Below are 25,437 nucleotides of genomic sequence, written 5' to 3' on the forward strand. Positions count from 1 at the left end.
TAAAGTCTCTTATTTATCTATTGTGTTTTTAGAATCATTTCTCTTTACTATACATGCCTAAATACACAATCAATTAGATACGTATAGATATTCGCTTGTACAGAAAGTCGAATTTAAACCTGCTGCCGAGGCTCTCCTACGCCCTTTCGCTGGCGGTCTCTCTTTCAGATTGAACGAAGTCCTGGGCTTTGTGCCGGAAATTGAGAATTCAGCCCAACATCAAACAGGACCAACGCGTGCACACTGACCTTTCCCTGTGTCTCGTCTTCCTAGTTCAGGTCTCACCGCAAGCACCTCGATACGGCGGAGTCGTGGGGAACCGTGGAGGTGAGGTCGTGAGGAGAGGAAAATTTCCACCGCCGTGCAGCCATGTCGGTGCAGGAGTACCTGGAGAAGCACCTGCTCTCGCGCAAGATCGAGGAGGCCGTGAACGCGGCGGTCCGCGCCAAGGCCCCCGACCCGGTGCTCTTCATCGCGGGCCACATGCGGCGGGCGGCGCCCGCCGTGATCACGAGGGTTCGGGCGCGCCAGATCCTTGACGGGCACGGCGCGCCGGCTGTCGAGGTTGAGTTGCACACCAACAAGGCCATACACCGAGCATCCGCGGCCGGCTCGGGCGCGCTCGAGGGCGCCGCCGCCGACGCGGCCGGGGCCGCCGAGAGGCGGAAGATACTCGCCAAGGTGGTCGCCGACTCGGTGCGGATGATCAATGACAAGGTATCGGAGGCGCTCGTTGGGATGGATCCGCAGGAGCAGTCGCAGATCGACCAGGCTATCATGGACTTGAACAAGGCGCGCCACAAGGTGCACTCGGAGATCTTGTCCCTTTCCCCCATCTGCGTGTTTTTCTCTGAATTCTGCATTGCCAAACCCATGCTATACAGTGTACACAAACAACTGATGGCGCCATATGCTCAAGCAATACTTTACATTGGTACAGCCAATTTAGTGGCAGTATGTGGCACTAATTATTTTGGTCATATTTGACCGTTCAGAAATAATGCTATTCTTTGTACTGTCTAGTTGTGTTTCCACTTACCACTGCTGCCACAATTTTTTTGCACTGGATTTTGTTCCCTTATTTCTAGCAAATAGATTTTTTTGTCCAAATGGAAATAGCTGTGATATTGTATGAAATGCAGGCTGAGCTTGGAGTTGGAGCAAATGCTATGCTGGCAGTGTCAATTGCAGCTTGCAAAGCTGGTGCTGCTGAAAAAGAGGTGCTATTTTTCTGCTAAAATCATCATAATTTGATAAATGTGTCGTGTCACCACACAAAATTCTTACTGTTGGATCATTGGATGCTTGTTGCCGTGCAGGTTCCACTCTACAAGCATATAGCGAATCTTGTTGGCAAAAGCGCTACAACTCTTCCTGTACCTGCAATTACAGTCATTAATGGTGGAAAGCATGCTGGAAATGGTCTTCCCATTCAAGTATACCTCCAAACCTTTAGAATCTTGGAAGTTGACCTTTAGAATCTTGGAAGTTGAAGGCATTATTCTCATATTTTGTCCACTCGAGTCATCTTTTTCCTAAACAGAAATATATTAAGATAGATAATTTTTCATGTTCTGGAGTAATTATAAACCTTTCTTATTTGTAGGAAATTATGATCCTTCCTATTGGTGCTAAGAACTTTGAAGAAGCAATGCAGATGGGTTCTGAGACCTATCATCATCTCAAGGTAGCCTTCATGTCTAACATTCTGTGTTGGATGCATCTATATGTTAGCCACATAAGTGTTGTTGTCCACTTATACAGTTATACTTGGGTTCAATATGTTCATCAAACTGTTGGAAATAATCATGTGTCTAGGTGTACGCTAGTGTCTAGGTTAATAGCATTTACTTTAGCTAAATTTCACCATGGAGTAATAGAAAGTAATATTCAAATTAGTCGGGTAATATTCTGCATGTGTTAGGGGCTATCACAGCCTGATTTGTAGCTCATATTGGTCATATTCGTTGAGGCAAAGTACTGACATTATGAACATCTTAGCTCTTACAAATTTTGCCTTCAGATCGCCAGAAAGGTTTGCTCACTTTTGTAGATATTTACTTACTAGTTACTTTTATAGGATGTTATTTTGGAGAAATATGGCTCAGACAGCTGCAACATTGGAGATCATGGTGGGTTTGCTCCAAATATTTCCAGGCAAGTAAGAAAATAATTTACTATTTTCTGATATCAAGCATTTATTGTTTTCCCTATTAGGGACCTACATATGAATTTCATTATGTCATATCTATGTTGTTTTATTGATGTTCAGCATATCTGAAGGCCTGGATCTTGTCATTGCGGCAATAGAGAGGGCTGGATATAATGGAAGAATAAAATTGGCAATTGATGTTGCTGCCACTGATTTTTGTACAGGTAACTAGAAAAGAAGTGCATTGCCTATGCATGGACTATGTAAATGTTCAAAACTTAACTCTCTGAATAAAAATATCAAATGGACTATAAAATTTGGTGATAGGTTGTAATCATTCTGCTGCTCTGGTTGTGTTTGATGGAAGAATTCCTTGCTTACTATACAACATTGAAACACTTATGTTTCAGGGTTTGTTTGAAAAGCAGAAGCTGAACCAAAGTGGTTCAACTTTTCCGCAGCTGCTTTGAAAAAATAGTTTTCCTGTAGTACAAATTTGAAAATAGCTTGGACTCTGCTTTTGTTGCTTATCCAAGTTACATTAATAAACAGATGCGACAAATAGAAACTAAAATAGGGGTGTACCCAGTGCCATAGGCTTTCCGCACTGTGCGGGGTCTGGGGAAGGGTATCTTTAACCGCCAAGCCTTACCTGCATAATATGCAGAGGCTGGGGCTTGAACCCGGGGCCTTCCCGTTACAGGTGGTAGGCTATACCGCTGCACCAGGCCCGCCCTTCAAATAGAAACTAAAATAGGATTAAAAATAATTAAGGGTTATAATAATTGAAATAAAAAATTAATAATGGAATTGTAAATTTGTTTTATTTATAAAAATATCAGGAACCCAAATGTGAAATCTGTTTTTAATTAGATATATTGATTAAGAGATATAGTTAGACAAATTGTATATAAACAATATATAGTTTGCTTACAATGGACAACTCACAGGGTCTCACAGCAGTTTGAACCAAATGACTTTCATTTTTTTCTCACATCAGTTTTTACACAACTCACAGCTGAACCAAACACACCCTTAGAGTCTTCACTTTTCAGGCCTCTATCCATTTATTTATGCCTCATTTTGTCCACGCTCTCATCTGTTTGTATATTGTTGCTACCAAACACCAGAACCAGCTACTGCTATTGAAAGCATGCTATCAGAACCACATAGCAGGAATCTTGTAACCTTGTTGCTACATACTCTATTTGCATCCAGATGACCAGTAGTACATTCTTGAACCTTAGAAATAGCGGGCTTGAACAATAGTTGATTCTAATGGAGTTGAAGGAATGTAATATCTCAATGGAGTTGTGTTTAGATAGAAGTGCTTGGAAAGAAGCTATCCACGTGCCCGAACCGTGATTTAGGCCTTTTCCCTTTTAGTGCTCTCAAAAGCTTTTTTCCTCCCCTTTCTCTCTCTTTCCCTTTTGGTGACATCTTGTTGGGTTTCAACTCTAGCCTACCCCAACTTGCTTGGGACTAAAAGGCTATGTTGTTGTTGAACAATAGTTGATTTTATAGTCAATGCATTTGGATTTTTTGTATTTGCTATCTGAATGAGTTAGCTCATGGCCAAGTTCACTCAACTCTCTGCAGGAAAGAAATATGACCTGGAGTTCAAATCAACAAAGAAATCAGGGCAGAACTTTAAAACTGCTGATGATATGATTGAGATCTATAGCCAGCTTTGTTCAGGTATCCCTGAATTGTGGGTTGCCATTATCTTTCTTTTTCTTGTACATATTTTAGTTTTATGAACCTTATAAACACACGTTCACTGATTTCTTCCCTCCACTTTGTGCACTAGAGTACCCACTTGTCTCCATTGAACAGCCCTTCGATAAAGATGACTGGGAGCACTCAAAAAAATTGACCACTCTAGAGCTGTGCCAGGTGTTTTTTCTTCTTAAACTTTCCGCTATAGTTTGTCAGTAGCTCATGATATGAATGTGTACAGGTTGCAGGGGATGACTTGTTGATGTCTGATCCTGAACGCATTAAGCGGGCAGTTAATGAGTACACTTGCAACGCTCTTGTTCTCAAGGCAAGTATCAAGTCATCCATATAAATTCTTTCTTATTGGGCTAGTTTGTGTTATATATCCATGCTATTGGAGTGGTTCAAGAGTGACAATTGACAGTACCACATGACATGTAACTCTGGAATTAGGCATGCTTTATTTGACAACATTTGGATGCAAACACTTATTTTTTATTGAAGACCTACTCTTCCTTCTCAATGTTCATTATAAATGAAGCTTTGTGTAGTATGAGTTGAGGTGTAAGTTTATTTATATAGAACATGTGTTGTGTTTACTCAGAAACAGTAAAACAATTTATCATCCACATATTACTTGAATTTGCTGAAAGTGAGAAACTTGCAATTAAACTAGTTGGATGGAACCTCTAGGCATATTGCACATGTATTTTCATTACACCCTTGCTCCCCTAAGAAGGGAAGGCCTGGTGCAGGTGCAGTGGTAAGAGTTGTCCCACCGAGTCAGCAGGTCACAGATTTCGTCTCTCCGCATTTGCGGGGAAGGCTTGACTCGGTTTATCCCTTCTCCTGATCGCACATGGAGCCTACAGTACTAGTCTGTATGCCCTTTGTCTCCTAAAGTTCACATACGGTTTTGTTCATATATGGTTCTATTAATGCTCTATTTCGAACACGGTTATTTCATAGGTTTGGGCAGGAAACATACCACTGCCTGCAACTTCTAAAGTTCGTATATGGTTCTGTTGATCCTCTATTTTGAACACGATTATTTCATAGGTTTGGGTAGGAAACATACCACTGCCTGCAAAGTTTCTATATTCCTTAGGGGCTCTTAGGGGCTGTTTGGACTGGCACCTACGGCGCCGCACCACGCCTAAGGTGCGGCGGCCGATTTGAGCGCCACACCAGAGTGTGGCGCGGTGTGGCGTCTGGGAGAGCCTACCAAACAGGCCTTTAGTATGCCCTTTTGTGTTTCATGTCATGTTTAGTTTGTCCATAAGGTTTTTATATATGCAGGCAAATCAAGTGGGCACTGTCACTGAGGCCATAGAGGTTGTGAAGCAGGCAAAGGATGCTCATTGGGGTGTGATGGTGTCACATAGGTCGGGAGACACTGAAGATTCTTTCATTGCTGACCTGGCTGTTGGTGCTTCAGCCGGACAGATCAAAGCCGGTGCCCCCTGCCGTGGAGAGTGTCTCACTAATTACAATCAGGTTTTTCTGTCTGTTGGATCCTTTACATTTCTATTTCTAGGTGAGTACACAGCGTACACACAACCATGAATACAGCTGACTTTTGGTAATCTTGCAATGTTGTCTTTGCAGCTGCTTAGAATCGAGGGAGAACTTGGAAGTGAAGGCGTCTATGCAGGGGAGAATTGGAGAACAGTCAACACGAGCTGATCTGTGGTATCGTTTGAGTTGCGGGGAGAATTGGAAATATTGATCCGCCTTCGTATGTAGCCACTTAGCTTTTCTTTGTTTTCTTGTCCAATTGCGTGAGTTCGTCCTCGGCAAGTATATGGAAATAGGGTGGTGAAATGTACCATTTTTTACTAGATGATGGCAATTGTTGTTGAACATACATATAGTGGATGCACTGGTGGGGTTTACATCTTTTGTTTTCTTCAACTTGGATTTGTTTAATTTATGTATAGCATGGGTTATAAACATGGATACTGAACTGTAACACTCGTGACCGCCGGCGATAGCTATTTATCGCCATCGACGTGAGAGACAAGGGAGATCGCCGGATTCAGCCAATGGAACAGAGGTCTCCTCTGTCTCTCATTTTAGTGTTTGGATAGATTTTTTTTTTCAGAAACAGTTCAAGAATAAAAGGCACACGGCCGCTGGCCCATCGGACCCTCATGTAATTGATTTTTAGTAGCTATTATATGATAATTTTGAGGGAATAGCAAGCGGTGTTAATCTCTTCTACTCAAAATCGATCCAATGTGTTGTATTCTTTAAGTATGGTCCTTGCCATATTAATAAGAGTTATATTCTTTCTTTTCACAACACCGTTTTGTTGAGAGGTGTAGAGAGAAGAGCAATCATATTTGATGCACTCGTCCTCAAGAAATCTTTTAATTTGAGAGTTTTTTTAACTTCGTTTCATTGTCGCTTCTAATCTTTTTATTCTCAATCCGAATTCATTTTGAGTATGTGTCAAGAATTTCTTTAAGATTTTCTGGGTTTGTGTTTTTTCTTGCAAAAAGAACATCCAAGTGAAGCGAGAATAATAATCTACAATTACAAGACAATACTTACTCCCGCCGATGCTTCTGTAAGCAATCAGACTGAATAGATCCATGTGGAGTAGCTCAAGTGACCTTTTGGTCTTCATGATGTTCTTGTATGGATGATGAACTCCAACCTGCTTCCCTGCTTGGCATACGATACAAATCATATCTTTCTCAAAATGAACATTGGTTAGTCCTAAAATGTCTTTCCCCTTTAGAAGCTTGTGAAGATTCTTCATCCCAACATGAGCAAGTCGGCGATGCCAGAGCCAATCCATATTAGTTTTAGCAATTAGGCAAGTGTCTAGTTCAACATTATTATCAGTGAAATCAACTAAATATAGCTGACCATCTAACACTCTCTTAAAAGCTAGTGAATCATCATTTTTTTCTAAAGACGGTAACATCAACATCAGTAAATAAATAGTTGTAGCCCATTTTGCATAATTGAGATACAGAGAGCAAGTTGTAACCTAGAGATTCTAGAAGAAATACATTAGAAATGGAATGGTCAAGTGATATAACAATTTTACACAATCCTTTGACCAAACCTTGATTCCCAGCCCCGAATGTGATTGCTCTTTGTGGATCACCATTTTTCTCATATGAGGAGAACATTCTTTTCTCCCTGTCATGTGGTCTGTGCACCCGCTGTCGATTATCCAACATGTCCCACCGGATGCATAAACTTACAACACAAATTTAGGCTTTGTCCTAAGGTACTCAAACGGTCTTGGGTCATTTCACATTAGAAACAAGCACCTTGGGTACCCAAACACAAGTCTTTGGACTCTTGCGCTTGCCCCTAATATATTTGGCAACTACTTTGGCTGATTTGTTAGTAAGAACAAATGATGCATCAAAGGTCTTAAATGAAATGTTATGTTCATTTGAAGCATCAACAATCTTTTTCTTAGGCATCTTAACATGAGTTGTATGCCTAGAGCTAGAAGCCTCATTTCTGTAAATATAAGCATGATGAACAACATGATGAGATTTCTTAGCATAAATTCTTTTAATCTTATGCTCAAGATAGTTTTCAGGGTATAAAATGTAACCTTCTCTATCTTGCACTATGTGAGCCTTACCCTTAACAAAGTTGGGAATCTTGTTTCTATGGGCATTAAGTTTGATGTTGTTTTGGTTCCCACGTTAGAAGCCAATTCTATCCTTAATGCCACCGCGTCTCCCATTGTAAAGCATACTTCGTCCAAACTTTAAAATTTCATTTTCAAGTTCATTCTCGACAATTTTGGCATTCAACTTAGCGATGTGATCATTTTGTTCTTTAATCTTAGCAAGGTGATCGTTCATAGAATTAACATCAACATCTGTACATCTAATGCAAATAGTAACATGCTCAATGGTAGATGTAGGGACACGACAAGCATTCAATTCCTCAATCTTAGCAATTAAACTAGCATTTTCAGATTTGAGACAAGAAATTGAATCATTGCTTGTATTTAGCTCTTTAGTCAAAATTTTGCATTTTTCAACTTTAAGAGCAAAAGCATCTTTTAGCTTAACAAATTTTTTGTTTTCCTTAATGAGTAGATCTTCTTGGCATTCCAAGATTTCATCCTTCTCGTTAATGGTTTTTATTAATTCATTGATTTCTCCTTTTGTTCTATGGTAAGGTTTGCAAAAGAGAAGACAAAACATCATTCTTTTCACTAGAGCTACCCTCATCATCGGACGTAGTATATTTGGGGGTGTCTCTAGAGTATACCTTCTTCTTTTTGCCCTCCTTGGCCATAAGACACTTGTGGACGATGTTGGAGAAGAGAAGACCCTTGTTGATGGCGATATTGGCGACGTCCTCGTCGGAGGAGGAGTTGGTGGAGCTCTCGTCGGAGTCACACTCCCTTCCTATGTGCGCCTCGCCACCTTTCTTCTTGTTATAGTACTTCTTCTTCTCCATCTTCTTATTCCCTTTTTTGTCGTCGTCTCTGTCACTATCACTTGCATATGGACATTTAGCAATATAGTGCCCGGACTTACCACATCGGTAGCAAACCCTCTTGGAGTGGGGTTTGTATTCCCCCCCCTTTCTTTGCTTGAGGATTTGCCGGAAGCTGAGCCTATTGGTTGGTGTAGGCTCTTCCTTCTTTTCTTCCGTTGCTTTGAATGCAACGGGTTGCACCTCAGTTGTGGAGGTGACACCTTGCTCCAAGTTGACAATGTGTTTGGAGTCTTTGACCATAAGTTCAAAACTCACAAACTTGCCAATCACCTCCTGGGGAGACATTTGCTTATACCTAGGATTCTCACGAATTAATTGCACTTTAGTGGGCTTACGAAAAACAAGAGATCTTAGAATAACCTTGACCATTTTATGGTCATCCCACTTGGTGCTCCTGAGGTTGCGGACTTGGTTCACCATTTTCTTGAGCCGGTTGTACATGGCTTGTGACTCTTCTCCTTTATTGAGGACGAACCGACCGAGTTCTCCCTCGATTGTTTCACGCTTGGTGATCTTGGTTACTTCGTCCCCTTCGTGCGCCGTCTTAAGGACGTCCCAAATTTCTTTAGCACTTTTCAACCCTTGCACCTTGTTGTACTCCTCTCTACACAAGGAAGCGAGGAGTATGGAGGTGGCTTGGGAGTTGAAGTGCCTCACTTGAGCGGCCTCATCGAAGTCATAGTCCTATCGCCCAGTTGTGGTGCCTGCGCTCCAAACTTAACAATATCCCAAATGCTTTCGTGGAGTGAGGTTAGATGGTGCCTCATTTTATCACTCCACATACAATAATAGTCACCATCAAAGTATGGTGGTTTGCCTAAGGAAATGCAAAGTTAAGGAGCACGTTTAGGAATGCGAGGATAGCGAAAAGGGATCTTACTCTACTTATGCTCTAGGCGCTTTGAAGATGTCGACTCGGCGTTGGAGGTTGAGGGCGTGGATGAGTCGGTATTGTAACAGACCACCTTCTTCATCTTCTTTTTCTTCTTGTCGCCATTTGATAGTCGCCTAGAGGGGGGTGAATAGGGCGAAACTGAAATTTACAAATATAAACACAACTACAAGCCGGGTTAGTGTTAGAAATAAAAACGAGTCCGAGAGAGAGGGCGTGAAAACAAATCGCAAGCGAATAATGAAGTGAGACACGTGGATTTGTTTTACCGAGGTTCGGTTCTCTCAAACCTACTCCCCGTTGAGGAGGCCACAAAGGCCGGGTCTCTTTCAACCCTTCCCTCTCTCAAACGGTCCCTCAGACCGAGTGAGCTTCTCTTCTCAAATCAAAACCGGGAACAAAACTTCCCCGCAAGGGCCACCACACAATTGGTGCCTCTTGCCTTGATTACAATGGAGTTTTGATCACAAGAACAAGTGAGAAAGAAAAGAAGCAATCCAAGCGCAAGAGCTCAAAAGAACACGGCAAATCTCTCTCGCTAATCACTAAAGCCTTGTGTGGAATTGGAGAGGATTTGATCTCTTTGGTGTGTCTAGAATTGAATGCCTAGCTCTTGTAAGTGGTTGAGAAGTGGAAGACTTGGATGCAATGAATGGTGGGGTGGTTGGGGTATTTATAGCCCCAACCACCAAACATGACCGTTGGTGGAGGCTGTCTGTCGTATGGTGCACCGGACAGTCCGGTGCACACCGGACATGTCCGGTGCGCCAGCCACGTCACCAATGCCGTTGGATTCCAACCGTTGGAGCTTCTGTCTTCTGGGCCCGCCTGGATGTCCGGTGCACACCGGACATGTACTGTTCAATGTCCGGTGTGCCAGCGCGCGCGTGCCTGACTTCTGCGCGCTTCTGGCGCGCATTAAATGCTGTTGCAGGCGACCGTTGGCGCGAAGTAGCCGTTGCCCCGCTGTTGCACCGGACAGTCCGGTGTACACCGGACATGTCCGGTGAATTATAGTGTGATTTTCCCGAGGCTGACGAGTTCCTGAGGCAGCTCTTCCTTGGAACACCGGACACTATCCGGTGTACACCGGACAGTCCGGTGAATTATAGCGGAGTGCCTCCAGAAATTCCCGAAGGTGGCAAGTTTGAGTTGGAGTCCTCTGGTGCACCGGACACTGTCCGGTGGTGCACCGGACACTGTCCGGTGTACACCGGACAGTCCGGTGCCCCCAGACCAGAGGTGCCTTCGGTTGCCTTTAGCTCTCTATTTTGAACCCAACTTTGGTCCTTTTAATTGGCTTGTTGTGAACCTTTGACACCTGTATAACTTATACACTAGAGCAAACTAGTTAGTCCTAATTATTTGTGTTGGGCAATTCAACCACCAAAATTATTTAGGACTTAGGTGTAAGCCTAATTCCCTTTCAATCTCCCCCTTTTTGGTGATTGATGCCAACACAAACCAAAGCAAATATAGAAGTGCATAATTGAACTAGTTTGCATAATGTAAGTGCAAAGGTTGCTTGGAATTGAGCCAATATAAATACTTACAAGATATGCATGGATTGCTCCTTTATTTTTAACATTTTGGACCACGCTTGCACCACATGTTTTGTTTTTGCAAACTCTTTTGTAAATCCTTTTCAAAGTTCTTTTGCAAATAGTCAAAGGTAATTGAATAAGATTTTGCAAAGCATTTTTAAGATTTGAAATTTTCTCTCCCTGTTTCAAATGCTTTTCCTTTGATTAAACAAAACTCCCCCTAAATGAGATCCATCTCTTAGTGTTCAAGAGGGTTTTGACATATCATTTTTGAAATACTACTTTCACCCCCTTTTGAACACAATAAGATACCAATTGAAAATACTCTTTGCAAAACTAAGTTTTTGAAATTGGTGGTGGTGCGGTCCTTTTGCTTTGGGCTCATACTTTCTCCCCCTTTGGCATGAATCGCCAAAAACGGAGTCATTAGAGCCCTTGTGTTACTTTCTCCCTCTTTGGTCAAAAACAAATGAGTGAAGATGATACCAAAGATGGAGTCCTTTTGCTTGGTGCTCATGCTTTCTCCCCCAGGAATGGAGAGTTGCTTGGAGTGATGGCGAAGGATGAGTTACGGAGTGGAAGCCTTTGTTTTCGCCGAAGATTCCAATTCCCTTTCAATACACCTATGACTTGGTTTGAAATGGACTTGAAAACACATTATTCATAGCATATGAAAGAGACATGATCAAAGGTATATAAATGAGCTATGTGTGCAAATTTAACAAAAGAAGTTCCTAGAATCAAGAATATTTAGCTCATGCCTAAGTTTGTTAAAAGTTTGTTCATCAAGAGGCTTGGTAAAGATATCAGCTAATTGATCTTTAGTGTTGATGTAAGAAATCTCGATATCTCCCTTTTGTTGGTGATCCCTAAGAAAATGATACCGAATGGCTATGTGTTTAGTGCGGCTATGTTCGACGGGATTATCCGCCATCTTGATTGCACTCTCATTATCACATAGCAAAGGGACTTTGGTTAATTTGTAACCGTAGTCCCGCAGGGTTTGCCTCATCCAAAGCAATTGCGCGCAACAATGGCCTGCGGCAATATACTCGGCTTCGGCGGTGGAAAGAGCGACCGGATTTTGCTTCTTTGAAGCCCAAGACACCAAGGATCTTCCCAAGAACTGGCAAGTCCCCGATGTGCTCTTTCTATTGATTTTGCACCCCGCCCAATCGGCATCCGAATAACCAATTAAATCAAAAGTGGATCCCCTAGGATACCAAAGCCCAAACTTAGGAGTATAAGCCAAATATCTCAAGATTCGTTTTACGGCCGTAAGGTGAGCTTCCTTAGGGTCGGCTTGGAATCTTGCACACATGCATACGGAAAGCATAATATCCGGTCGAGATGCACATAAATAGAGTAAAGAACCTATCATCGACCGGTATACCTTTTGATCCACGGACTTACCTCCCGTGTCGAGGTCGAGATGCCCATTAGTTCCCATGGGTGTCTTGATGGGCTTAGCATCCTTCATTCCAAATTTGTTTAGAATGTCTTGAGTATACTTCGTTTGGCTAATGAAGGTGCCCTCTTGGAGTTGCTTCACTTGAAATCCCAGGAAGTACTTCAACTCCCCCATCATAGACATCTCGAACTTTTGTGTCATGATCCTACTAAATTCTTCACATGTAGACTTATTAGTAGACCCAAAAATAATATCATCAACATAAATTTGGCATACAAACAAGTCATTATCAAGAGTTTTAGTGAATAGAGTGGGATCGACCTGTCCGACTTTGAATTCATTAGTGATGAGAAAATCCCTAAGGCATTCATACCATGCTCTTGGGGCTTGCTTGAGCCCATAAAGCGCCTTAGAGAGTTTGTAAACATGGTTAGGGTACTCACTATCTTCAAAGCCGGGAGGTTGCTCAACATAGACCTCTTCCTTGATTGGTCCATTGAGGAAGGCACTCTTCACGTCCATTTGGTAAAGCTTGAAGCCATGGTAAGTAGCATAGGCTAATAATATGCGAATTGACTCAAGCCTAGCTACGGGTGCATAGGTTTCACCGAAATCCAAACCTTCGACTTGGGAGTATCCCTTGGCCACAAGTCGAGCTTTGTTCCTTGTCACCACACCATGCTCATCTTGCTTGTTGCGGAAGACCCATTTGGTTCCTACAACATTTTGATTAGGACGTGGAACTAGATGCCATACCTCATTCCTAGCGAAGTTGTTGAGCTCCTCTTGCATCGCCACCACCCAATCCGAATCTTGAAGTGCTTCCTCTACCCTGTGTGGCTCAATAGAGGAAACAAAAGAGTAATGCTCACAAAAATGTGCAACACGAGATCTAGTGGTTACCCCCTTATTAATGTCGCCGAGGATGGTGTCGACGGGGTGATCTCGTTGGATTGCTTGGTGGACTCTTGGGTGTGGCGGCATTGGTTCTTCATCCTCCTTGTCTTGATCATTTGCATCTCCCCCTTGATCTATGCCGTCATCTTGAGGTGGCTCATTTGATTGATCTTCTTCTTCATCAACTTGAGCCTCATCCTTATCTTGAGTTGGTGGAGATGCTTGCGTGGAGGAGGATGGTTGATCTTGTGCATTTGGAGGCTTTTCGGATTCCTTAGGGCACACATCCCCAATGGACATGTTCCTTAGTGCGATGCATGGAGCCTCTTTATCACCTATCTCATCAAGATCAACTTGCTCTACTTGAGAGCCGTTAGTCTCATCAAACACAACGTCACAAGAAACTTCAACTTGTCCAGTGGACTTGTTAAAGACTCTATATGCCCTTGTGTTTGAGTCATACCCTAGTAAAAAGCCTTCTACAGTCTTAGGAGCAAATTTAGATTTTCTACCTCTCTTAACAAGAATAAAGCATTTGCTACCAAAGACTCTAAAATATGAAATGTTGGGCTTTTTACCGTTTAGGAGTTCATATGATGTCTTCTTGAGGATTCGATGAAGATATAACCGGTTGATGGCGTAGCAGGCGGTGTTGACCGCCTCGGCCCAAAACCGATCCGAAGTCTTGTACTCATCAAGCATGGTTCTTGCCATGTCCAATAGAGTTCGATTCTTCCTCTCCACTACACCATTTTGTTGTGGCGTGTAGGGAGAAGAGAACTCATGCTTGATGCCCTCCTCCTCAAGGAAGCCTTCAATTTGAGAGTTCTTGAACTCCGTCCCGTTGTCGCTTCTAATTTTCTTGATCCTTAAGCCGAACTCGTTTTGAGCCCGTCTCAAGAATCCCTTTAAGGTCTCTTGGGTTTGAGATTTTTCCTGCAAAAAGAATACCCAAGTGAAGCGAGAGTAATCATCCACTATTACAAGACAATACTTACTCCCGCCGATGCTTATGTAAGAAATCGGGCCGAATAGATCCATGTGGAGTAGCTCAAGCGGCCTGTCGGTCGTCACGATGTTCTTGTGTGGATGATGGGCACCAACTTGCTTTCCTGCTTGGCATGCGCTACAAATCCTGTCTTTCTCAAAATGAACATTTGTTAGTCCTAAAATGTGTTCTCCCTTTAGAAGCTTGTGAAGATTCTTCATCCCAACATGGGCTAGTCGGCGGTGCCAGAGCCAACCCATGTTAGTCTTAGCAATTAAGCATGTGTCGAGTTCAGCTCTATCAAAATCTACTAAGTATAGCTGACCCTCTAACACACCCTTAAATGCTATTGAATCATCACTTCTTCTAAAGACAGTGACACCTACATCAGTAAAGAGACAGTTGTAGCCCATTTTGCATAATTGAGATACAGAAAGCAAATTATAATCTAATGAATCTACAAGAAAGACATTGGAAATAGAATGGTCAGAAGATATAGCTATTTTACCAAGACCTTTGACCAAACCTTGATTTCCATCCCCGAATGTGATAGCTCGTTGGGGATCTTGGTTTTTCTCGTAGGAGGAGAACATCCTTTTCTCCCCTGTCATGTGGTTTGTGCACCCGCTATCGATGATCCAACTTGAGCCCCCGGATGCATAAACCTACAAAACAATTTTAGTTCTTGACTTTAGGTACCCAAACGGTTTTGGGTCCTTTGGCATTAGAAACAAGAACTTTGGGTACCCAAACACAAGTTTTGGAGCCCTTGTGTTTGCCCCCAACAAACTTGGCAACTACTTTGCCGGATTTGTTAGTCAAAACATAAGATGCATCAAAAGTTTTAAAAGAAATGTCATGATCATTTGATACACTAGGAGTTTTCTTCTTAGGCAACTTAGCATGGGTTGGTTGCCTAGAGCTAGATGTCTCACCCTTATACATAAAAGCATGGTTAGGGCCAGAGTGAGACTTCCTAGAGTGAATTCTCCTAATTTTGTCCTCAGGATTACCGGCAGGGTATAAAATGTAACCCTCGTTATCCTGAGGCATGGGAGCCTTGCCCTTAACAAAGTTAGACAATCTTTTAGGAGGGGCATTAAGTTTAACATTGTCTCCCCTTTGGAAGCCAATGCCATCCTTGATGTCAGGGCGTCTCCCACTATAGAGCATACTTCTAGCAAATTTAAAATTTTCATTTTCTAAGTTATGCTCGACAATTTTAGCATCTAGTTTTGCTATATGATCATTTTGCTGTTTAATTAAAGTCATGTGATCATGAATAGCATTAACATCAATATCTCTACATCTAGTACAAATAGATACATGCTCAACAATAGATGTAGATGGTTTGCACGATTTCAATTCTACAACCTTAGCATGTAGCATGTCATTCTTTGTTCTAAGGTCGGAAATAGTAGCATTGCAAGCATCAAAATCTTTAGCCTTAGCAAGCAATTTTTCATTTTCAATCCTAAGGCTAGCAAGAGAAATGTCCAATTCTTCAATTCTAGCAAGTAAATTATCATCATTATTTCTAGAATTGGTAATTGAAACATTACAAACATGAGAATCAACCTTAGCTAACAAATTAGCATTTTCATTTCTAAGGTTGTCTATTGTCTCATGGCAAGTGCTTAGCTCACTAGATAATTTTTCACATTTCTCAATTTCTAGGGCATAAGCATTTTTAACCTTAACATGTTTCTTATTTTCCTTAATTAGGAGGTCCTCTTGAGAATCCAAAAGGTCACCCTTTTCATGAATAGCACTAATTAATTCATTTAATTTTTCCTTTTGTTCCATGTTGAGGTTGGCAAAAAGGGTACACAAATTATCTTCCTCATCACTAGCATTATCATCACTAGAGGACTCATATCTAGTGGAGGATTTAGATTTAACCTTCTTCCTTTTGCCGTCCTTTGCCATGAGGCACTTGTGGCCGACGTTGGGGAAGAGGAGTCCCTTGGTGACAGCGACGTTGGCGGCGTCCTCGTCGTCGGAGGAGTCGGTGGAGCTCTCGTCGGAGTCCCACTCGCGGCATACGTGGGCATCGCCGCCCCTCTTCTTGTGGTACCTCTTCTTTTCTCTCCTCTTGCCCTTCTTGTCGTTATCCCTGTCACTGTCACTTGATAATGGACATTTAGCAATAAAGTGACCGGGCTTACCACACTTGTAGCAAACCTTCTTGGAACGGGATTTGTAATCCTTCCCCTTCCGTTGCTTGAGGATTTGGCGAAAGCTTTTGATGATTAAAGCCATCTCCTCGTTGTCGAGCTTTGAAGCGTCGATTGGTTGTCTACTTGGTGTAGACTCCTCCTTTTTCTCCTCCGTCGCCTTGAATGCCACCGGTTGTGCTTCGGACGTGGAGGGATCATCAAGCTCGTTGATCTTCTTTGAGCCCTTGATCATACATTCAAAGCTCACAAAATTCCCGATAACTTCCTCGGGGGTCATTAGTGTGTATCTAGGATTACCACGAATTAATTGAACTTGAGTGGGGTTAAGGAAGATGAGTGATCTAAGAATAACCTTAACCACCTCGTGGTCATCCCATTTCTTGCTCCCGAGGTTGCGCACTTGGTTCACCAAGGTTTTGAGCCGGTTGTACATATCTTGTGGCTCTTCCCCTTGGCGAAGACGGAAGCGACCGAGCTCCCCCTCGATCGTTTCCTGTTTGGTGATCTTGGTGAGTCGTGCGCGGTCTTGAGTAGATCCCAAATCTCCTTTGCATTCTTCAACCCTTGCACCTTGTTATATTCCTCCTTGCTTAGAGAGGCGAGGAGTATGGTTGTAGTTTGAGAGTTGAAGTGCTCGATTTCGGCCACTTCGTCCTCATCATAGTCTTCATCCCCTACGGATGGTACCTGTGCACCAAACTCAACAACATCCCATATGCTTTTGTGGAGTGAGGTTAGATGAAATCGCATTAAATCACTCCACCTAGCGTAATCTTCACCATCAAATGTTGGTGGTTTGCCTAATGGGACGGAAAGCAAAGGTGTATGTTTGGAAATGCGAGGGTAGCGTAGGGGGATCTTACTATACTTCTTGCGCTCTTGGCGCTTAGAAGTGACAGATGCCGCGTCGGAGCCGGAGGTGGATGGCGATGAAGAATCGGTCTCGTAGTAGACCACTTTCCTCATCCTCTTTTTCTTGTCCCCACTCCGACGCGTCTTGTGAGAAGAGGATTTCTCCTTCTTCTCCTTTTGGTGTGAAGAAGACTTCTTCTCCTTCCCTTTGGAGGAGTTCTTCTTCTCCTTTCTCTTGGTGCGGGACTCTTCCGATGAAGTGCTCCCATGGCTTGTAGTGGGCTTTTCGCCGGTCTCCATCTCCTTCTTGGCGTGATCTCCTGACATCACTTCGAGCGGTTAGGCTCTAATGAAGCACCGGGCTCTGATACCAATTGATAGTCGCCTAGAGGGGGGGGGTGAACAGGGCGAAACTGAAATTTACAAATATAAACACAACTACAAGCCGGGTTAGCGTTAGAAATAAAAACGAGTCCGAGAGAGAGGGTGTGAAAACAAATCGCAAGCGAATAATGAAGTGAGACACGTGGATTTGTTTTACCGAGGTTCGGTTCTCTCAAACCTACTCCCCGTTGAGGAGGCCACAAAGACCGGGTCTCTTTCAACCCTTCCCTCTCTCAAACGGTCCCTCAGACCGAGTGAGCTTCTCTTCTCAAATCAAAACAGGGAACAAAACTTCCCCGCAAGGGCCACCACACAATTGGTGCCTCTTGCCTTGATTACAATGGAGTTTTGATCACAAGAACAAGTGAGAAAGAAAAGAAGCAATCCAAGCGCAAGAGCTCAAAAGAACACGACAAATCTCTCTCGCTAATCACTAAAGCCTTGTGTGGAATTGGAGAGGATTTGATCTCTTTGGTGTGTCTAGAATTGAATGCCCAGCTCTTGTAAGTGGTTGAGAAGTGGAAGACTTGGATGCAATGAATGGTGGGGTGGTTGGGGTATTTATAGCCCCAATCACCAAACATGACCGTTGGTGGAGGCTGTCTGTCGTATGGTGCACCGGACAGTCCGGTGCGCCAGCCACGTCACCAATGCCGTTGGATTCCGACTGTTGGAGATTCTGTCTTCTGGGCCCGCCTGGATGTCTGGTGCACACCGGACATGTACTGTTCAATGTCCGGTGTGCCAGCGCGCGCGTGCCTGACTTCTGCGCGCTTCTGGCGCGCATTAAATGCTGTTGCAGGCGACCGTTGGCGCGAAGTAGCCGTTGCCCCGCTGTTGCACCGGACAGTCCGGTGTACACCGGACAGTCCGGTGTACACCGGACATGTCCGGTGAATTATAGTGTGATTTTCCCGAGGCTGGCGAGTTCCTGAGGCAGCTCTTCCTTGGAGCACCGGACACTGTCCGGTGTACACCGGACTGTCCAGTGAATTATAGCGGAGTGCCTCCAGAAATTCCCGAAGGTGGCAAGTTTGAGTTGGAGTCCTCTGGTGCACCGGACACTGTCCGGTGGTGCACCGGACAGTCCGGTGCCCCCAGACCAGAGGTGCCTTCGGTTGCCTTTAGCTCTCTATTTTGAACCCAACTTTGGTCCTTTTAATTGGCTTGTTGTGAACCTTTGACACCTGTATAACTTATACACTAGAGCAAACTAGTTAGTCCTAATTATTTGTGTTGGGCAATTCAACCACCAAAATTATTTAGGACTTAGGTGTAAGCCTAATTCCCTTTCACCATTCTTGTGTGATTTGATGGAGCCGACGAATTCTTCCTTATACTCCTTGTGCTTGTCGCCGAATACGTTGGCCTCCTTTGATGGAGTCTTGCCTTCATACTTCTTCCCCAAAGATCCGAGCTTTTCCCCGGTGATTAACTCCTTTTTGTCGTGCTCTCCCGACATCACTTCGAGTTGTTAGACTCTAATGAAGTAACAGGCTCCGATACCAATTAAAAGTCGCCTAGAGGTGGGGTGAATAGGCGAAACCTGAAAATTATAAACTTTAAACACAAACTTCAACCGGGGTTAGGATTAGAAATAAGTAATAACAAAATTGGAGTGCGGAAGATAGTTCTTCTTGCTATGAGTTGCTCAATCGATGCGGATGACTTTGGGAGCTAACTCAAAAAGATTGTAAGCAAGAGAACTTAGAGAGAGGGGAGAGGAAGAATCAAATCATAAGGTAATGATCAACACAAATGAACACAACGATTTATTTCCTGAGGTTCGGTTCCAATGAACCTACTCTCCGTTGAGGAGGCCACGGAGGCTGGGTCTTTTTCAACCCTTTCCCTCTCTCAAGCGTTCACTAAGACTGGTTTAGTGCTTCTTCTTAATCTCAAGGATCACTAAGGCCCTGCAAGGATCACGACACACTTAGGTGTCTCTTGCTAGCTTTACAAGTCACTAGAGAGTTTAGAAGGATATGAAGATAGAACGATTAAAAGCCAAGCAACAAGAGCAACAAATGAAACACGAATCACACTCTCTCAAGTCACTAATCACTAATGATCACTTGTCTCAATTGTGGTACTTGGGGAGGTTTGGAAGCTTTTAATGTGTCTTGGAATGGATTGCTTGGCCTTGTATTGAATATGTGTGAGTAGAATGCTTGGATGTGTTGCATGGAGGTGGTTGGGGTTGTATTTATAGTCGCCAACCACTTCCTAGCCATTGCCCCTTTCTGCCACCCGCGAACGGTCCACGCCCCTGGTCCGAACGGTCCGCCCCTGCACATCAACGACTAAAATCGCAACGGTTAGCAGTAATGAAAGGGAAATATGCCCTTGGGCCATTTCTATAAATATTTTGGTGATTAGATGCCCAACACATAATGTTTTGGTTGATATGTGCTAAGTATCAAAGATATGCAAATCAAGAATCAAGGTATGACTCTAGCCTTAGTGAATTGGATTTGGTACTAACATATTCCTCTAAGTGTTAGGAACCTTGTCAAATCAAATGAGATTGGATTGAAGAAGGTTGGATGTGTCCAGCCAGACTTGCACCAGCCTGCGGTGCACCGGACTCGCTGCTCTCGGGAAAACTCGGAGGAGTCACGACTATAATTCATCGAACTGTCCGGTGTGCATCGGACTGTCCGGTGAGCCAGCCACGCCCAAGCTAACGGTCGACATCGCAATCAGCGGGCGACGCGTGGCCCGCGCCAACGGTCACCAGACGCAATGTTGTGCTGCTCCCGACTCTCTCCTACTGCCAATCTTTTAAGCAAGTCAGAATCTCCACCATTTCACTTGTTAGAGATCGCCTTCTCTCCTCAATCAACCCGCCAGCTAGACTAAAAACAGACTCCGAACTGATGGTCCAAGTACGAGCAATATTAGGATTATAGTCCCATGAACGAATAGAACCATCAACATTAAACTGAATCAAAGATTGAGTCTTAGCAGCACATTGAGTTTTAGATGCACAAGTAATACAATGCCGTTTCAAATGACAAGTACCAGCAGTTGAAGAAGCAGTAAGTTGAGACTTGCAGTAAAGGCATTTAGCAGCATACGTAACCTTCTTACCATTTATGTCCTTGAACAATTACTCAAAGTCATTCCATACATTGGAGGTGCTCTTGCGGCCGCGCTTGTGGCATATAGTCTCTGTGCTTGCGGTACTTGTTGTCGTCGTCGATGTCGTCGCAGCTGTACTTGTACCACATGTAGCTGCATCCAAAGCATTATCGCGATCAGTGGAACTCAAAGTTAGAGGATCAGCATATGTTTGGTTGGTGTTATTGTCGATTCGATTCGAGTTCCCATCCATAGAAATGGTGGACGACTCGAGTTGGTCGTCGGTAGCAGCAGGAGCAGGGACACACAGACGCAAAGGTGGTCGGGGAGAAAGCGAAACTCCATGTCCTCGAGGTCGGAGAGGAGCATGGGGGGCTGCTTCGGCCGTCTCAGCGACAGTAGGTGGGTCCGGTGGCCATGGAGGTGGCGCCACGGCTGATGGGCCGCTGGCCGCTGGGGCCTGGCTGCCTCCGCGCCTGGCCACACTAGGGCCTGGCCGCCTCCTCGCCTGGCCGCGCGCTTGGGCTTAGGGGCAGGACGACTGCGGCTGAGGGCTAGGGGCGGCGGCTGGATAGCCGAGATGACGAGTGGGGGCTGGGTGCTGGGGGCTGGGGGAGTGGGCGAGTGGGACTGTTTTAGGGTTTAGCAAAATGGGATTTCGTATTTAGGCCCGTGAATACAAGCATGAGGAGTGAGGACTGGAGTCTGAAGCAAGGTCGTGGTTTTGAGCCTGTTAACGAGCCATTTCGTGCCTGCTTAAATGGGCCGGGTTCGTACCCGTCCGTGGGCCTCGGCCTTGGTCTAAGCACGACCCGATGCAAGAGTAGTGGCTGCCTGTGTAGTTAGGTTTGGGAGCGGCTGAAGGACGGGCGGACACGACTGAGGTTCAAAAGCAAGTTGGAGAAAGAGCTTAGGATCCGAGGTCAAGGACACACGTGGCATGCGCGTGGTCAAGAGCCGCGCAAAATGTGGGGACTGCTTCAAACTCGAGTGTCTTTTAAGACTTTAAATTTTTTTAGTTTTTATATCTTATATAGAGTTTGTTTGCTTCAGATTAAAACGAGTTATTCGGACTACTACAACTATAATTCATAGACAAAAAATACTGTAGAACACAACCGATATAGATTTGAATCAAACGAACGGGCGGACGACGGCAAGGGGCGTCTCCTTCGTTTCCACATTCGGACCAGGCCGAACTACTACGTGTGTGGCGTTACCTCTACGGTACTACATTCTGGCCTCTAGTGTACATACAACGCGTTGTTCAACAATCGTTGACTACTCTGTCAACTAAGTCATGCGTATGAGTGGTGGAATTCCACAGGCGTGACAATGCCACAATTGTTGTTTCCTGCAAGACCATGCGAAAACAACAAGACTATATATGTGGCCATGGACGAATATACTACCATAGTCCAAAAAATGCAGTTCTATTTTTATTTTAAGTATTTTTTTTTAAATTTGGCCTAGTTTATACGTAATATTATCAACATAACCAAACATTTAGATAATATAAAAATATGTTTCATGATTAATCGATTATTATTTGTTTGGCACCATACTTATTTGATATTTGTTTAAATAAATTGGTTAAATATAAAAATATTGTAATTAGAAAAAAAAATATTTGCGACAAGATGCTCACACCGCGACTTCAACCACAAAATATGTGGCCTTCCATGTGCGTTCATACAAATATGTGTGGGTAATTGACTATTAGTGGACCGATGACCTCGATTGTGCATGCATACCTGTGTGTTCAGCATGAAACCGACGACGTACGCCAAGGGCAATTTGGAATGCAGAAGTGGACCAGTCTCTTGCCGAACTTGATTTGCACGCTAGTAGAAAATGTTCAAAACCTGTGGCGGAGTTTAATTTTTATTGACAGTTTCAGTTATCAAGCGAAAATACTATTTCTAGTGGTCACTAGAAATTATTTTTATCCTTTTTTTAAGTTTTTCAAATGATCTTGTATGAAAAAATCATGAACATAAAAGTTATAGATCTCTAAAAATTATGAATCTTTGTAGTTGACAACTTTTTTATTTGAAATCATTTTGGCTTTAAAAATTTGCATCTAAATTTGTCAAATTTAAAATGCAAATTTTATAAACGACCTCAGATGGAAAAAGTATCAAAATAAAGTTGTAGAACTTTAAAAGTTATGTAACTTTGTAGTTGACAACTTTTTCATTTAAATTTGTTTACAGACTCAGATAGTTAATTTATACTCAGATAGTTTTAATATGCGAGCAACAAAAATGCAATATAAACACTAAGTAAGTGATAGACAAAGTAATAGAGGGGGCTATGAGCGAGAAGAGGTTGCGGGGTTTGATTCCACCGGCCGTGTAGCTGCAAATTTTACACGAAAATATTTTTTTTTGCTATTTTTAAAACATATTTTATGTTTCCTAAAAAAGATTTTCGCTGACGATTTTCTTAGTCCGACCGCCAGCGAAAAACGATTTTTCCGGGGTTCTCAGTTACCCGCCTGTACAAATAAATTTTTCTACTGATCTCTAGTATTGTCGGTCTAAAATACATCAGTACAAATATGTTCACAACCACCTGAGCTTCTCATGTACTATAAATAGGACAGTCAGCGCAGCTCAGTATAGTACGTACATCGGGCGCCAAGAAAGAGTTGAGTGCGCTTTGTCTTGGACTCGCCGAATTGAGGATGGCAGGACAAGGCATCACGTCCATGCTTGCCGCCGCTGCATTGCTCGTCGGAATCTTTGCGTCCATCCCTACAGGTAACAACATGCATGGCATCTAGATCGGCATGCACGTACGTAAGCATGCATATCTACTATCTTGAATATATACACGCACGTACTAATAAGACACTAACACGATATCTGCGTGCACGACGAATGGGTTTAATTTGATCCACAGCGGTGCAGTCCATCGGCGTGTGCTACGGCACCAACGGCGACGGCCTCCCGTCGGCGGCCGACGTGGTGCAGCTCTATCGGTCCAACGGCATCGCGGGATGCGCATCTACTCCCCCGACGCCACCATTCTACAAGCCCTCCGCGGCTCGGGCATCGACCTCATCGTCGACGAGACCAACCTCGACTCCCTCATCTCCGACGCGCCGGGGTGGGTTCAGGCCAACCTGCAGCCTTACAAGGACGACGTCAGCTTCAAGTACATCGCCGTGGGCAACGAGGTGGAAGGCGGCGACACGCAGAAGATCCTCCCGGCCATGCAGAGCCTCAGTGACGCGCTCTCGGCGGCCGGGCTCGGCAACATCAAGGTGTCCACGGCGGTGAAGATGAGCGTGCTCGCCACCCCGTCCTCGCCGCCGTCCACCGGCGCGTTCGCCGACCCCTCCGTCATGGGCCCCATCGTCCGGTTCCTGGCCGGCGTCGGCTCGCCGCTGCTGGCCAACATCTATCCCTACTTCGCGTACAGGGACGCGGCCGGGACGATCGACCTCAACTACGCGCTGTTCCAGCCAAGCACCACGGTGGTGACCGACGACGGCGGACTGGACTACACCAACCTCTTCGATGCCATGGCTGACGCGATGTACTCGGCCATGGAGAAGGAAGGCGGCTCCGGCGTGCCCATCGTCGTGTCGGAGAGCGGATGGCCGTCCGGCGGCGGAGGCACCGGCGCCGAGACTGTAGACAATGCACGGACCTACAACCAGAACCTGATCAACCACGTTGGCAACGGCACACCCAAGAGGTCCGGGCCGCTTGAGACCTACATATTCGCCATGTTCAATGAGGACAAGAAGCAGGGGGACGAAACGGAGAAGCATTTTGGCCTCTTCAACGGACCGGACCAGTCACCAGTGTACCAGATTAGTTTCTCCACATGAAAGTTATACACGATTGAGGTGTTGTACCTTTTAACGCCTTCGATGAGTATAACCGTAGAAAATACAACCGTAACTGGCATCCATATATATCTCTTCAATAAATCCAGGCTATGAGCTAGCTATAACAAAAGAAAGTAGGTTCTTTTGGGAAAAAATCTATATTTGACCATTGAACGACTGTGGATCTGTCTCCTTGATTGGTGATTGGCCAATTGTTTTTGTGTCAGTAAAATATCCCTAGAGGTGGTATCGGATCATGATACAGATGATTCTTCATTGTTCGTTTAGACCCTCAATCGATTTTCATTTAAAAATAAATAGAAATACAGGTCGTGCTTAATAGGGTCCGATCTTTAATTTTTATAAATTTTGTAGTCAAAATTGAAAGGCCCTTTACCACGGGGAATTTGCTATTTTGTCACTTTAAGTGCCTGTCGCCTGTCGGAGAGGAAATCTCCGGCCGGGTGGCGGAATGCACCCGCCCTAAATCCTAAGATGAGTAGGGGCCTAAGCGTTTTGCCTGTCTACTAAGCGATGAACGAACACAAGAACACACAAGGGTTTAGAGTGGTTCGGGTCACCGGAGCGTAATACCCTACTCCACTATGTGATGTATTGAGCTTGAGAGCTTGTATGAACTTGTGAGTCTGAGAGTCTAAGTGTCCGAGTGAGCCTGCCTTGTAACGCCGTGTGCTCTCCCTTTTATAACTCAAGGGAGGCACGTACAAGGACACTGAGCCCCGACATGCGGGTCCAGGGACATAACAGATGTAATACTTGGAACAACTAATGCTAGTCGCCAGTTGAGAGCACCTAGAGGGGGGGGGTGAATAGGTGATCCTGTAACACTTCAAAATCTTAAGCCACAAAACTTGGTTAATCGTTAGCACAATAATTGCCAAGTGGCTAGATCGGAATCCTCAACAAAACACAACAACCAACAAGGATCAATCACAGAGATGACACGGTGGTTATCCCGTGGTTCGGCCAAGACCAACG

General features: G+C 44.2%; 1 protein-coding gene and 1 pseudogene across 2 annotated transcripts; both read left to right on the forward strand.

The window, feature by feature from the left end:
* Positions 1-210: 210 nt before the first annotated feature.
* LOC100502326 (enolase) lies at positions 211-5,843 on the forward strand. Of its 2 annotated transcripts, none has more exons than XM_020543805.3 (11): positions 211-804; positions 1,143-1,220; positions 1,320-1,436; positions 1,607-1,687; positions 2,081-2,157; positions 2,273-2,376; positions 3,752-3,850; positions 3,963-4,048; positions 4,113-4,199; positions 5,171-5,408; positions 5,480-5,843. In XM_020543805.3, exons 1-11 carry the CDS (start codon positions 370-372, stop codon positions 5,485-5,487), a joined length of 1,410 nt encoding a protein of 469 aa, XP_020399394.1. In that variant the 5' UTR covers positions 211-369; the 3' UTR covers positions 5,488-5,843. The 2 variants fall into 2 exon arrangements, with proteins under 2 accessions (XP_020399394.1, NP_001350194.1); NM_001363265.1 differs by having other exon boundaries at positions 279-804; positions 5,171-5,368; positions 5,480-5,837.
* Positions 5,844-23,231: 17,388 nt separating this feature from the next.
* LOC103639320 (glucan endo-1,3-beta-glucosidase GII-like) lies at positions 23,232-24,593 on the forward strand (annotated as a pseudogene).
* Positions 24,594-25,437: the final 844 nt, after the last annotated feature.

The sequence above is a fragment of the Zea mays genome, chromosome 9 (genome assembly GCF_902167145.1).
Source record: "Zea mays cultivar B73 chromosome 9, Zm-B73-REFERENCE-NAM-5.0, whole genome shotgun sequence".
NCBI lineage: Eukaryota > Viridiplantae > Streptophyta > Magnoliopsida > Poales > Poaceae > Zea > Zea mays.

Excerpts from the sequence above, each read along its gene's own strand:
- LOC100502326 (NM_001363265.1), top strand. The coding sequence starts at position 370 with ATGTCGGTGCAGGAGTACCTGGAGAAGCACCTGCTCTCGCGCAAGATC. Across the intron at positions 2,158-2,272 it reads TTTGCTCCAAATATTTCCAG|CATATCTGAAGGCCTGGATC; the intron begins GCAAGTAAGAAA and ends ATTGATGTTCAG. Across the intron at positions 2,377-3,751 it reads TGCCACTGATTTTTGTACAG|GAAAGAAATATGACCTGGAG; the intron begins GTAACTAGAAAA and ends AACTCTCTGCAG.